The sequence below is a fragment of the Neofelis nebulosa genome, chromosome 7 (genome assembly GCF_028018385.1).
Source record: "Neofelis nebulosa isolate mNeoNeb1 chromosome 7, mNeoNeb1.pri, whole genome shotgun sequence".
Classification (NCBI taxonomy): domain Eukaryota; kingdom Metazoa; phylum Chordata; class Mammalia; order Carnivora; family Felidae; genus Neofelis; species Neofelis nebulosa.
Genome location: NC_080788.1, coordinates 52,410,036 through 52,424,444, shown reverse-complemented (window position 1 = coordinate 52,424,444; position 14,409 = coordinate 52,410,036). Strand labels below are relative to the sequence as shown.

The 14,409-nt window shown below is 36.5% G+C and overlaps 1 protein-coding gene and 1 pseudogene across 10 annotated transcripts in view; both read right to left on the bottom strand.

Annotated features, from left to right (window-relative positions):
- Positions 1-939: 939 nt before the first annotated feature.
- Positions 940-4,553, bottom strand: LOC131517914 (NADH dehydrogenase [ubiquinone] 1 alpha subcomplex subunit 3-like; annotated as a pseudogene).
- A 654-nt stretch (positions 4,554-5,207) lies between these two features.
- Positions 5,208-14,409, bottom strand: part of ATOSA (atos homolog A) — a 119,162-nt gene continuing 109,960 nt past the window's right edge. For 8 of the 10 annotated variants that reach the window (XM_058737693.1, XM_058737695.1, XM_058737694.1 and 5 more), the window contains 3 exons: positions 11,447-11,515; positions 8,975-9,174; positions 5,208-5,787 (listed from right to left, as the gene is read on the bottom strand). In XM_058737693.1, the coding sequence (XP_058593676.1) occupies positions 5,634-5,787; positions 8,975-9,174; positions 11,447-11,515 (423 nt within the window). In that variant the 3' untranslated portion in view covers positions 5,208-5,633. Of the gene's footprint in view, positions 5,788-8,974; positions 9,175-11,351; positions 11,516-14,409 lie in introns of those variants that run through there. The other 2 variants (XR_009264142.1, XR_009264143.1) reach the window with 1 other exon arrangement.

Genomic DNA, 14,409 nt, shown 5'->3' with positions numbered 1-14,409 from the left:
GTACCTTAATGTTAATTAAACATGTACCTTAATATTTAAAATTGCACACTAATCACCAGAATCCTGTTTTTCAAAACTTTTTTCTCTTGACCTCTAGGATACTACTCTCTTATTCTCTCCTACTTCTCTGGCCATCTCCTCTTAATCTCCTTTGTTGAGTCTTTACTTGCCTCTTTCTTTTTATTAAGTTTGTTTATTTTTTGAGAGCAGGGGAGGGGCAGAGAGAGAGAGAGAGAAAGAGAGAGAGAATCCCAAACAGGCTCTGAGCTGCTTGAACCCACAAGCTGCAAGATCATGACCTGAGCCAAAACCAAGAGTCAGATGCTTAGCCAACTGAACCACCCTGACACCCCTTTTCCTGCCTCTTAAAGGGAGGATTGTAACAGTTCTATCCTTGGATCCCTTCTTTTTCAAGTTTACACTCTCCAGATCACTTCCACCTCATAGGTTCAGCTGCCATCTATGTATTCCAGATCAGTGCTATGCAATAGAACTTTCCGTGATGATGATGATGGAAATATTCTCTATCTATGCTACCAATACAATTGCTACTACCCATATTTGACTATCAAGCATTTTTTTGTTGTTGTTAACGTTTTATTTTTGAGACAGAGAGACACAGAGCATGAACGGGGGAGGGTCAGAGAGAGGGAGACACAGAATCTGAAACAGGCTCCAGGCTCTGAGCTGTCAGCACAGAGCCCGACACAGGGCTTGAACTCACGGACCGGGAGATCATGACCTGAGCTGAAGTCGGCCACTTAACCGACTGAGCCACCCAGGCCCCCTTGACTATCTATCAAGCATTTAAAATGTGACTAGTACAACTGAGAAACTGAATTTTAAATTTTATATCATTTAATTAATTAAATTAGCCACAGGGATTAGAATCACTGAAAAACCATATTAACAGAGATCCTCATTAGGTCTGAGGCAAGGTTCAAGTATTCATGTTTAACCAAAGCTCCCCTGGTGATTCTGATCCACACCTGCACAAGATTTTTCAGGCTTGTAACTTGGTAGGTGTAAAAAAGCTTTAAAAAGACCAGAGGTCTTTTAGAGGCTTCGGTGCACTAGCTCAAGAGTTTGTACGAGTCAAGGAAATAATGTTCCACCACATCCATTCCTCAAGCAGCTGAGAGAGGAAATCCACCTACATCGTTGCTGAGATTGTAACAAGGATCAAGAACAGAATACATTTACCCCCTTGTGGCTGCATTTTGCATTTTATTGGCCAGAGGGGAGGTGGCCTCCTCTATGTCACCAGCAGTGCTCACAATTTCTTCAGCCACTCCAGGCTTGGATCTTGGGGTCCTGGGGGTGGCTGGGCACGTCGGGCATGTCCCCATCATCTCAGAGGGGCACTGGATAGTTGTAGGATGTGGCCTGGTCAATTATGGTGGCATATTTGATGAAGGGGCTAAGGATGGGCAGAATTGTAGCGAGGCCTCCTTAGTGAAGGATGCAACTGGCACTGGTTCCTTAGCCCAGGTATCCTCGAGGAAGGTGGCACCAGCTTATTTTTTTAAAGATGTTATTTTTAAGTAATCTCTATACCCAGTGTGGGGCTCAAACTTAACCCTGAGATCAAGAGTTGCATACTCTACTGACCAAGCCAGCTAGGTGCCCCAAGAACAGAATATATTTTTAATAAAAGGACGCTATAGGAAGAGCCTGGAAGATACATTCGGGAAGTCAACTGAGCCACTGAGTACCACAACCCCTGAGGATAAATGGTGATTTCTGAGAGCTAAGCCCAGGGAACAAAGATTACCTGAATAGGTAATACAGGCCAGATAACTATAGAGAGCAGTTTCAACCACTTGAGTACTGGCAATGGAACTTAGAAATTGGAGGATGCCACTTCTCTAGGGACTGAGATGAGAGATCTTTATATGAATTGAAAATTCAGACAGGAAAATTTTGAATGAATTTAAAATAATGATGAACAGTGGGGTCTAGAAGAGACTTCACAAACTTTCAACATTTTAAATCTCATAAAATATTTGCCACAATGTATTTCTAAACTTTCCCTTAACTTGAGTGCCTCCTGACAGTATACTAAGTTGGATGGCCTCTGAGTTGGTTTAGGACATTCCTTCCTTCCTGAAGTCTTTTTAAGTCTTCCCCCTCCCCGCCCCCCACAATGATTAATAGGCATGCCTTATATACGTCACTTATCACACACATATTATAAGCTGTATTGCCAAGAATATTGATGAAAAATATATTCTATGCCAGGCCATAAATACTAGTGGAAAGAATGGAAAAAGAGGCAAAATGCCCATGTAGTAGGGTCGAAAAGACATAAGCTTTAACTCAGATTTGATTCCTGATTCTTCTACTAACAGTGAGACTCTGGGCAAGCTCTTCAAGCTTCCTTTTCTTTCATTATAGAGTATCTATACTCTCTGCAGTATGGCTGTAAGTATTAAATAACATATAAATTGTTTACAGTGCCTGGCACATAGTAGGCATTCACATGTTCTCTTCCTCCTCCCAGTGTCCAAGTTTAAAATACATATCGTCAACTGTACTTCCATAATAAAAATTTTTAGAAAGGACATCTTTTTCATAGATGATCCATGATAGAGTAAAAGGGGCTGATTCCAATGCACATATAGTTTTAGGAATTGAGAATGAATTCCTACCATGATGAAAAGCCTTCTTCCCATCTAGACTGACACTGTATTCCTAGATCCAGTAGACCATATGGGGTGTCAAATACCAAAAGTTTAACAGTGACCACCTCTGTAAAATGATAGCTACAAGGGTGAACAGAGAAAGGGACTTTCATGTTTACATAATTATGTAGTGTGAAAATTTTTATAATGAACATATATTGCATGAATTTTTAAAATTAAGTTTGAAAAAGGATCACCACTTGATTCACAAACCTAAGTAAGAGTGAAGATCCTTAGAACGAAGCCTTGAAAGAGAAATGCTTTCCTTTCTTTCGGGCTGGGAATGACAAAGACCTGGTCTGGGGAAATGGCAGGAAGAAGGAATCTTCTTTTGGATGCCTTCCATTCAGTCCCCACCCATTTCATCACTATTTTTAATTCTCATCTGATAAGAAAATTCCCAAGGACTTTCTGTAGGTTGTTTGTGACTTGGGGTTCTTTTTCAAAGCAAATTATTAGTATGACTTATTGGGTTAGAGTGCAGAACTGTCAAGTGAGCCTGTGGTAAATGAGGAGATCCCCATTACCTACCACGGGTGGACAGGTTGTCTGCTGGTATCTTTACCTGCATGCCAACACTCAATCTAGTGACATGGTCTATGAATACAAAGAGGCGTGATATGGCAAGAGTGGTAAAGACTCTGCCTGTGACAAAAGACAGGAAAAGAATTATTACAATAGAGATAGTGCCAGGGCAAGGGAGAGCAGATTTGTACTTCGTCACCATACCTCAAGTGGAAAAAACATGGGCATAAAAGACCCTAAGAAGAAGAGGGACAAAATGCCAGCATGTTTCCCTTGCCAGGAAGGGCACAGGATGCAACCAGATGTTGCAATCATGTTCTTGAAATTTTCTTTAAAATACCCAGAAACAAGAAAAACCATGTACTAGCAGTAATTCTAGAAAGGTTACAGTGAGGTATCCACATAAGAAGACACCTCTATCCAACATATATTACTAATTTTTGGATTACTGGAGAGGTCAAAGAATAACTTTTTTTTTTTTTTTAAAGCATTTTGATGGTTTAACTACTTGGTGTTTTCCAAGTTTCATTCAAAATTGTCAATATTTACTTTGGTCAAATAAGTCTAGATACATATATTGGAATGCCAATTCCAAAAATCATATGACAATTTAAGAAGGCATATTATCAATACTCTCATTCTCTCACACAGACCCAGAAAGGTTAGAGGATTCCTGGAGTCAGTCCCATCAGATGCTATTAGAGCTAGAATTACAATCCCAACATTTTGGGTCCTAATTCAATGTTGTTTTCACAGCCTGAAAATCAAGAATAAGTCTTCAAAAATGTGTGCCATCGAAAACTTTTTTTTAGCTTTATGGAATGTAAGTGGCCTTTTCTCTTTGAGCTGGTATTTTATTTATTTATTTACTTAAGAGAAAGAGAATGCACAAGCGGGGGGCGGGGGAGGGGGGGAGTAGACTCCATGCTCAGCAGGGAGCTGGATGTGGGCTCAATCCCACACCTGGGATTATGACCTGAGCCAAAGTCAAAACTCGGATGCTCAAGTGACGGAGACACCAGATGCCCCAGCAAGTATTTTAAAAGTTATTTATAAGAGGCTTCTTGCTGGCCACCCCACAGCCTGCAGTCACATACTCATCACTGGTCTGATTTCCCTTGAATAGTCTATCCATTATCTGGGTCCCAATATAAGGACCTTCTCATCTCCAAAATTCCAAAGCGCTCACCTGATCTTTGATTCCCAGGTCTCTTGGTGTGGCCTACTTGAGTAGTATGTATTCTCTAACCTGCACTTGTTGCTTTGTACCAGCATTCCCAGTATCTGTGCCTTGTTATCTGGTCTGCTGTTGTCCACTGTCCCTGCACAAACATCTAAAACCATTCTTCTTTTTACGGGGATGGAAGGAGGGCTTTTGATTCCCTTCCTCAGTGGTTTTCCTATTGTGACCCTGAGCAAGAACATGATAAATTTCTTTGGGGAAGAGGCTCAAGACATTTTCCTTCCCCTCTTGTCAGCTGTAAAGCTAGAATGGAAACTGTCTGATGGTTATCAGAAATTCACTTAATCACATGAAGATCTCATCTAAAAATAAAAGCCAAATACACGTTTCTTTGTTTTTGCGTATATTTACAATATAAATATTAATTTGTTTTCAAAGTACATATTTTTTTAACAATTTGCAAAAGTTATCTAGCATGGGACAGCAATTTAATGTAAAGCTTCTGTAGTAGCAATTAAGGAAAAATAGAACTGTTTTGGGAGTAAGGAGTTCTAGAAGGAATATGAATGGGCATAATGATCTGAATTTGCAAAGGGAATGTGAAGCAGCTTAGTCCACGTTGCACTGCCAAAAACAGCATGTTACAGGACTAGTATGTGAGATAGCAACCAGGATGGGATATTGTAAAAACTAAACCTTGGAGATATAAAAAGTACACATGCTTGCATAGTGCGTTAATCTTAAAGAAGCTCAACATTTCATTCTCATTTTCAATAAATTAAATGAATAGTACTTAAAACACGTCACACACAAAATTAAAGACTTGTGCATATATTTTGGATTTCAACATTAATGTCAAAAATACATAGTATGATTTCACATAGGATTTGTGCTACATTAGAACACTAGAGACAAACATCACTTGAGTATTAAGGAAAACATTAAATATTAAATAACTGAGAAATAAAATGTGTAAACACTAATCTAATTGGGGAAGGGGGGGTTGCTATTGCAACATGTCCAATGAAGTGGTTTCAACAGTACAAAATGGATTAGGACATGAGTGTTTCCAGTCTACTTGGAATATGTGGATCTCATTCCAGGAATCCTTTAATAAAAACTGGTCCAGGATAACAGGAGAGGATCCACCCTCCTGGATGTTAATTGGTGCACTCCGTTCTATGCTAATTTTTACTTTCAAACTTGGGTACTGAGCGAATGCTTTAAATTGTTACTCCTTATCAACATCTTGGTGAAAACTGAGGGTTTGTTGGCGATTCAGTGTAAGATTTGAGTTCATACGCAGCACCGCTATCAACTTCCATTGACTTTCTAGAGAACAGGAGCCGTACATCTCTATGGAGGTAGATCTTTCCAGATTTAGAACTCTGGAACCTAAACAAACAAAAAGATGCATTATTTCAGGGAATGAGTCTTTAAAATAAAGTTCAGTAAATTTTGAAAACAAGAAGGAGTCTTGCTACCAATATTAAGAGTAACTGTTTAACAAGATACTTAGTCTTACATTGCTAAAGTATGTGCTGCTATTTAAGTGCCTCTTCCTTACTATTCCCTAAACATCCCATACTCCCTTTCCTTCTTACAATGTCAGAGATATTTTTTTATTTACATAATCTCTACATCCCATGTGGGGTTCAAACTCATGACCCTGAGATCAAGAGTCACATGTTCCTCTGACTGAACCAGCCAGGTGCCCCAGAGATGTTTCTTATTTCTATAAAGCTTGTTTCACATGTGATCCTTTTTTTTTAAATCTCTGACACCATAACACATGCACTTTCCCTTATCTACAATGTCAAGTTTCAGTTCAAATCAGTCAATTATACTACTTTTGGGCTTTGCAGCCCTAGCATCTTACAGTCACACAGACTGCCTTATTTCATATAACTTGCCCTCCCCCAATTGTGAGTACATTAAAATGGGATTCCACACTTGAGAAGTCACCACAGAAAACAATCAACTATTGAGGACAATTACTCCTATCATCAGTAATGGCTAGCTAATAAAGCCTAATCATCATTAAAAAGACAAAAATTTGTAGTGAAGTGAAAATGGTTATCAATACTGTATATGGAACTGTATCTATTCCCTGCTAATACCTATAACATAATACAGGGTGCTGGAGTCTTTTGTCATATAAACTTATCTGGCAGACAGTCAAACATATCCTTTTGTGCTAATCTCTCTGGTTTACCCTTTGCATAGCAGAAATACTCTTTGGGTTTATGAATTTTACTCCTAAATTAGCTGAAAAATCTGGTGGCCAGTTTTATGCGAGCTGAATGCCAGCTCACTCTTTCAATCTGTCTGAAGTTTTTTCACCTTCTCAATCTGAAGGAGAAAAATGAGAGCTTTGGGAAGTATACCATACTCATACATATATATGGTATACTTCCCAAAGAGGTTTCTTTACAGCATTTAAAGTATCTAATCACTCTGTGGGGATTATATAAAAGCTGGGGTAGTTCATGTTTACTTTGGAGAATGTTGGTTATTTATGGTGGTTAAACTTCAAGAGGAATGGTATCAAATGGAAGTTTAGAGAGAGTTGAATCTTATACTAGCTTGGGCTGGGATCTATTCTTATGGTCTGCTATTTCATACCATTTCTCTTTTTAAAAAAGTCTTCAGAGTCTGTTTTCAGATTTTCATTTTCACAATCTGTATACATTTCACATTAGGCTCATGTCAGGTAGTGTAGAGTTGGGTTTAAAAACATTGCTCCAGTTCAACATGTCCTTAGCATGTAGAACACCAGACAGAAGACCCCAGGATAAGCAGTACTATGTGGGAACCCATTAATAGACTTTTTCAAGTATGGGGTTAAGTGGACAGCTCAGTCTTCATGTACTCCTGATGACCACAAGGCAGATCTCTTGAAAAAAAGCTGGCAGTCACCATCAGCAGCAGATTAAAGAGGTCTTCTGCCTGCACTCTGGATGAGAGGTGCCTCCTCCTCATGAATAGGATCTTTGAAGTAAGGAGTTAGGCTAAAATGAATTACTGTCACTGATGTGGTTAATAACTTACTATAAATAGCATCTGAAAATTACCAAGAACAAAGTTACAGGCAAAAGACTATTCAGCTCTCTCCCAACCAACAGATTTGCTCATTGCCTGAGAACTGCACTAGGATTTCAGGGCCACAACCTTACCCCAGGATACTGGCAACATAGACCTCAAGGGCAAACAAATGGTTTTTCAAAATCTAGTGCTGTGACCTGGGTAGTACAAGTTAGAGGAAAGGTATTTCTGATGGAATTACCAGAATATAAACTCTATGAGAAAAGAGATTTTCACACTGCTGTTCCCTAGTACCCAGAAACATACTTAACACATAAATATTTGTTGAATGAATAAATGAGAGTTAAAAACTTCCCTGCCCGATACAGTAGCCACTAGCGACATGTGGCTACTGAGCACTTGAAATGTGGCTAGTTCAAACTGAGTTGCCCTGTTAGTATAAAACCTATACTTGATTTCAAATATTTAGTGCAATAAAAGAACATAGAATAACGCATTCATAATTTTTATGTTGATTATATATTCAAATTACAACATTTGGGTATGTTGGGTTAAAGGAAATATATTAATCTTTCCTGTTTCCTTTTTAAAAAATTTTTTATTTCAGAGAGAGTGTGAGTGGGGAAATGGGGGTAGAGAGGGAGAGGGAGAGAGAGACAGAGATTATTAGGTGGCTCCATGCTGTGCTGAGCAGCAGCCTGATGCAGGGCTTGATCCCATGACCCCTGGGATCATGACCTGAACTGAAATCAAGGTTGGACACTCAACTGACAGAGCCATTCAGGCACCCCAATCTTTCCTGTTTCTTATTTTTTTCTATCACTTTATTTTTATTATTTTTAAATTTTTTAAATACTTATTTATTATTGAGAGAGAGAGACAGGGCACAAGCAGGAGGCACAGAGAGAGGGACACCCAGAATCCAAAGCAGGCTCCAAGCTGTCAGCACAGAACCCAACGGGGGACTTGAACTCATGAACCATGGGATCATGACCTGAGCCGAAGTCAGACATTTAACCAACTGAGCCCCCCAGGCACCCCTCTTAACAACTTTTTTTTTTTAATGTGGCTACTAGAAAATACAGAACTACATATACAGTTCATATTACAATATTTTTAAGAAATTTATTTTTAAGTAATCTCTACACCCAACATTAGGCTTGAACTTACAACCCTGAGATCAAGAGTGTCATCCATGCTCTACAGACTGACCCAGCCAGGCGCCCCCGTATTACAATTCCATTGAACAGCATTGATTTAGAAAATGTGCTTCACTGCCCCAGATATGTCAGAATTTGTTTTGATATAAAATATTTTACATTACATAGCTATAAATGAAAACTTCCTTAATTCAACAAGTAACAATGAATGAAGGAAGATATGCTCTGTGTTTTCTGCATCTTGGCATATGAAAAGTTTCCAAATTAAGCAAATTCCAAGCGGGCACTGGTCTAGAGTGACACATGTTAAAATAAACAAAAAAATTTGGAGTTGTTCTTCTGAAGTAACATATTTCCATATTTATTTGAAACATTACCTCAGATGTATGAGGTAGCGCAATAACCGTTCTTCTGTATGTCGGACGTTCTCTTTATTAACACTTCTCTTCATTTCTTGTTTAACAGGTACAGAAAAAGTTCTTTGTCGTAGGAATGTCTGATGATTAGCTGGCATATCTCGTAAGTCATATATCACAACAAACATCTTCACCACAGTCTTATTAGGGTTAAATAAGGTCTGAAGAAACAATATAAAAATTATTCTTAAAAAAGTGATTTATTGAGTTGATGCAAAATAATTGTGCCAATAATAAAATAGACTTTTTAATAAGAAGTTAATCCCACTGGATATAATTTAGTTTTGGGAACTAAAGTTAATAACATTTTATAAGTTTATGAAAAGATATTCACTATTTTAAAAAATGGTTCAATTTATTTCCTGTAACAAATCAAAATCTTTAGTCACAAATTTCATATTAGACAATATAAACTTTTACTCTTTGTTCAGATTTTTACAAATGCTTCCACTAAAGTAAGCAAAATACACCCTTACTGGATTAAAAAATTCCAGTTCACTTATTTCAAACATTAGCTTTATTAAAGTGTGTCAACCCCAAAGTACTCAAAACAGAATGTTAATTTTCATCACATTTTGATCATAAGTAAATAGAAATTGTTTTAAAATAAAAAAGCTAGGTAAAACTAGACTTTTTGGTATACTAGGTATGTATAGTTACTATAAAATTAAAAACATGTTCTAAAAAAAGAGACTTTTTCTTATTTGGAAATTTTTCCAAGTTTAGAAAATAAGGTGTATTATTAGTTACCAAGTAGACTAAATAATACTTCATGTTCTCACAGTTGGATTCGTTTCAAAAACTGTAGTGTAAAATCATCAGTATTATAATAGACCAAAATATGTATCCTTAGTTAAGACTGAATTAAATTCAATTGATACTTGGCTATTAATAATCAGAGAAATATTATTTTTTAAAGTACTAATTTTTAAACAAGATCCCAAGCTGCTGATCTGACTTTAACCAAATTACCAACACATCAATAGGTAACTTGGTGCCCGTGCTTTCAGAAGCTCATCCGTGGCACTGGACATCACTCACTGAATCAAAATGAGAAATATATCAATATTATGATCCAACTTTTGAAATCTAGTGAGTCTTAAGATTAAGGCTAATACATTCAACAACCACAACAACTAGCAAGCTAAAAGTTCAAACCATGTTTATAAATAATTAAACTATATAAGGAATGAAAGACACACCTAAATTTCAGATTTAAAATTAATCATTAAAGTTGGTAGTCCTCAAACAAAGGGGTATGAACGTGCTGCCTTGGGATTTATGCCTCATTATTATGACAACTGATAGCTAGCTTTTCCATGCTTTCACATGAGCTATATAGCCAAGGGCAAGAAAACAAGATGATTATCACTCTTTTTAGTTCAAGAAATCCATTTAACATAAAAGTCTTACTTTAATATGCAATGATTCTTCCTCAGTGAAATTATATATATATATTGCAATATATATATTGCACACAAATGTATCACATAATACCATGTTTCATCCCTGTGTGATGTGAACTAAGCAAATGTACAGAAAACTCCTTGCTGTATTTGAACAATAGTGATGAGTAAAAGTGGTCTGGTGAAGCATTGATCACATTGAGGCCAAAAGGCATAAAAAGGCTTGTTGAATTAGACCAGATCCTGAGTATAAGGAACTTAGCTAGACTTTTTAGTTTTTTTTTTTTTTTAATTTAAACTTTCTTGAGGTATAACTGACAAATATCAGTTAGATTCTTGTCAGTCTGCTAGAGCCAGCTTTATAATATACTTTTGGGCATGTAAGATTATCCTGGGTCTGACTTGGAGATGAACCCAATTGTAAACTGGCCTTGATATCAAATTACTCTTCTGAAAAACCAAGACCAACGATGATGAAGGATTGCTTTGGGCTCAAGGAATTCTCCTGAGCCAAAACTAGATCAACAGCTACACCAAAAGGAAAGATGCTTTCTCTGCCCTCACATCTGTCAGACTACATTTCTACTTGGTGTAACCATCTTAGTAGGTTAATTTAGAAATTATTACACCAGGGATAATATAATTTTGTTTCCCAAGTTTTCCTGCCAAAGCAATACTAGCATTTGAGGTTTCCTTTTAAATAGGTCAATCTCAGTCTGACTAACTATATTAAATAGAAGGAACTAGTAAAGTTCTAATTACATTGAAAACAGCTCTATTTAAGTTACGTAAACTGTCATATACTATTTTTCTAAAGCATTCACCTTGATTAGATTATTAATGTTTTCCTTTTATGGAGGTCCCCACATGGCCATTCCTGGGGCAGAGAGCAGGGAAACTCCAAAGAAAGCTGCAGCCCCACTGTTACTTACCAAAGTTGTTGCAGCAGCAGTAGCAGGAGAAAGGGCTAAGTTCTATATGTATGTGAGAGAATGATTATTGCAATTGTAGACTATAAAACACATACCACTTGTATTGTTCCTGAAGGAGGTACTCGATAACCCCTTTTACCAAGGGACTCTAAAGTAATCACACCCTTGAAATAAAAGAAGACAAATTGAGTACAAACTGATGCATATGTATATGAAAGGCTAAAATAAGTATAATAAATTATGTAACTACTAAAATTTTAGAATTCTATTTGTATGCAAAAACATTCCCATCAATAGATACATTCTGAGTATGAAATATTGAGGGTCCCACCCAAAAGGAAACAATTTACTGTTCTTCCTGCAGATGTTGAAATAAATAACATTACACTGTTCGAAATTTCCATTAAGATACACAATATAGAAGTTCCTTAAAAAGGAAATACAGTTAGAAGACAGGATTATTTTCTTTTATCATGTGGAAAGAGAGAAATGAAAAAGCAACTAATTTATTGTTCTTTGGACATACAAAAAGTAAAGAATGCAGAAGGGTCTAAGTCTTAGCCAATAGTGAAGTAAATTCTTTAGTCAGTGAGTTAAATTACATATATGGATTTCTGACTAGAGATAGGCCAGCATAATCGGCATCACCTACAAACTTGTTAGAAATGCACAATTTATGGCTTCTCCCTAGATCTATCAAATCAGAGCTGTAGTTGTAAGATCCTCCATATGATACCATATGTACATTAAAGTTTAAGAAGTACTATACTTCCCTATACTAGAGAACATAATTTTCTGAGAAAATCACTACAGAAACCCAAACAACGGGAAGCACGTATAAATTAAAACAAGGAAAGCTAGAATTGAATATATGCACGTTTCTAGAGAACTAAGATGACCAAACGACCACAGGTGGTAACTGTGATATTTAATTCTTAGAAAGGGGGCTGTTTCATTGGTTTTAACTGGGGAAATAGTTTCGAGTAGTTAAGTAGAATAAATGCATGCTCTGCATTTCATATCCCATCATTTTACATTGTACATGACCAAACATGTCAACTGAAGTAAATATAAAACAGGACTGTCCCATCAGACATTTTTGCTGGATTTGTAAGAAAGACCAGGGTTGGTGGGTAAAAAGAAAAAGTGCACAAAGGTGAAAAGGAAAGCCAGACTCTGCTATGTGAAGCAAATGCCATCCTTAGACTGTTAAATTAACATATTAATATTAGGAAATGTTTGTGGAAATGGGCACTGAAAGGACATATGTTGTTCTTGTCTAATGTGATTTACCATGTGGTCATTTAAAGCATAAAAACAGCATATTAACAAACTGCATCTCTAACCAAAATAATAATGAAGCTTTAACAATTTCTTATGATCTGCTTTATGTGAAAAAAGCTGTGGCATACAATGCCCCTCTTCTTCCTAGTTTCAGGAAAAAAAAGTAAAATATATCCAAATAATAGCTACCTTTCATAATCGCACTGCTTTAGGCAATACATTACTGTTCTTTCCTTGCCTCCTTCCCCTAAATACGTATAAGAAAACTGGTGGGGCAAAAACTACTACTACCAAGCCTATGCTTATTTCCTTTGATACATACAATTCTAATAGTTTTCAGAACATGGTAGCAATAATTAAATCAATTTATAAAGAGAGTATGTGTATTTTTAAAACTTTATAGGTTAAGCCAACACTTTACAACCATCTCGAAGCAACGTAAGATCAGTAGGGGCACTAGCAAATTACGAATTTTAGACAGAAATTGGGAAATTATTTGGAATTTTATTATTTATTATTGTAATTTTAAATAACTTAATTATTTAATAATTATTTTTAATAATTAAATTTTAGTTGGTCAGAATATTCATGTTTCTACCTATTAAAGTTACTGTACTTATTGTATTTATTTTTTTAAGGTTTATTTATTTATTTTGAGACAGAGAGAAAGCACAAGCAGGGGAGGGGTCAGAGAGAGAGGGAGAAAGGTGGGGAGAGAGACAAAATCCCAAGCAGCCTTCCTCTGTCAGTGCAGAGTCCATTGTGGGGCTCAATCCTACCACCCTGAGCCAACGCTTAACCAACTGAGCCACCCAGGTGCCCCAAAAGTTATTTTATTTAACATAAAGAAGAAAAATACATTTTGTCTGGTATTTAAGGATGGAAAAGAAAGATGAAGATAAACAGAATTAAAATCTTACACAAAAACTCCACAAATTACTCTACTATACAGAATATGCACGCAGTAAGTAAAACTGAAAGAAGTTTATCTTAATTTGGTGAATTACAAATAGAGAAAGATAACATATGGTCTTGTTAATCTGATGATAATTGAAGTCGTACCTTGAATTTACCACTGGTATGCCTTCTTTAGACCATTCTACCTGGTTCCACCATTCAATAGTTTCTAAACAGTGACATGTTGTTATGTAACAGTTGGAGAACATTTTTACCAGTGATACCCAAATTGGAGAGAGATATCATGTGGCTTTTTGAGTTAATCTTTAAGGAATTATTTCATGAAAAGTCCTGTACCAGTTATATATCACAAAAACAGAATTTTCTGTACATAATATTATCTTTTGTGAGTCATTTGTATTATTTGTGATGAGAGGTCCTAAGGTAACAAGTAGGAATTTGGTATCTCAGTTCTGCTGGTCTGTGATATATATTATCAAAATGTGATCAGTCCTTTAAAAACACACTAAACTAAAAGAATGTAAATAAGATTCCCTAAATAAATATGATTAATTTCATTAATTTATAGTAGGAAAGATTTGTGGTCTAAGATTTGGACTGGGTCATTTGCAAAAGGAACCCATTCCTAATGAATAAACTAACTTAGAAAAAATTTAATTACAAAATGGAAAGTTTACTTAAGAATATTATCAAAGAAAAGTAAGTCAGGGATTCTTTAATGTTTGTTTATTTTTGAGAGAAAGAGAGAGAGGGAGGGAGAGAGAGGGAGGGAGAGAGAGGGAGGGAGAGAGAGTGAGGGAGAGAGAGTGAGGGAGAGAGAGTGAGGGTGGGAGGGAGAGACAGGGTGGGAGGGAGG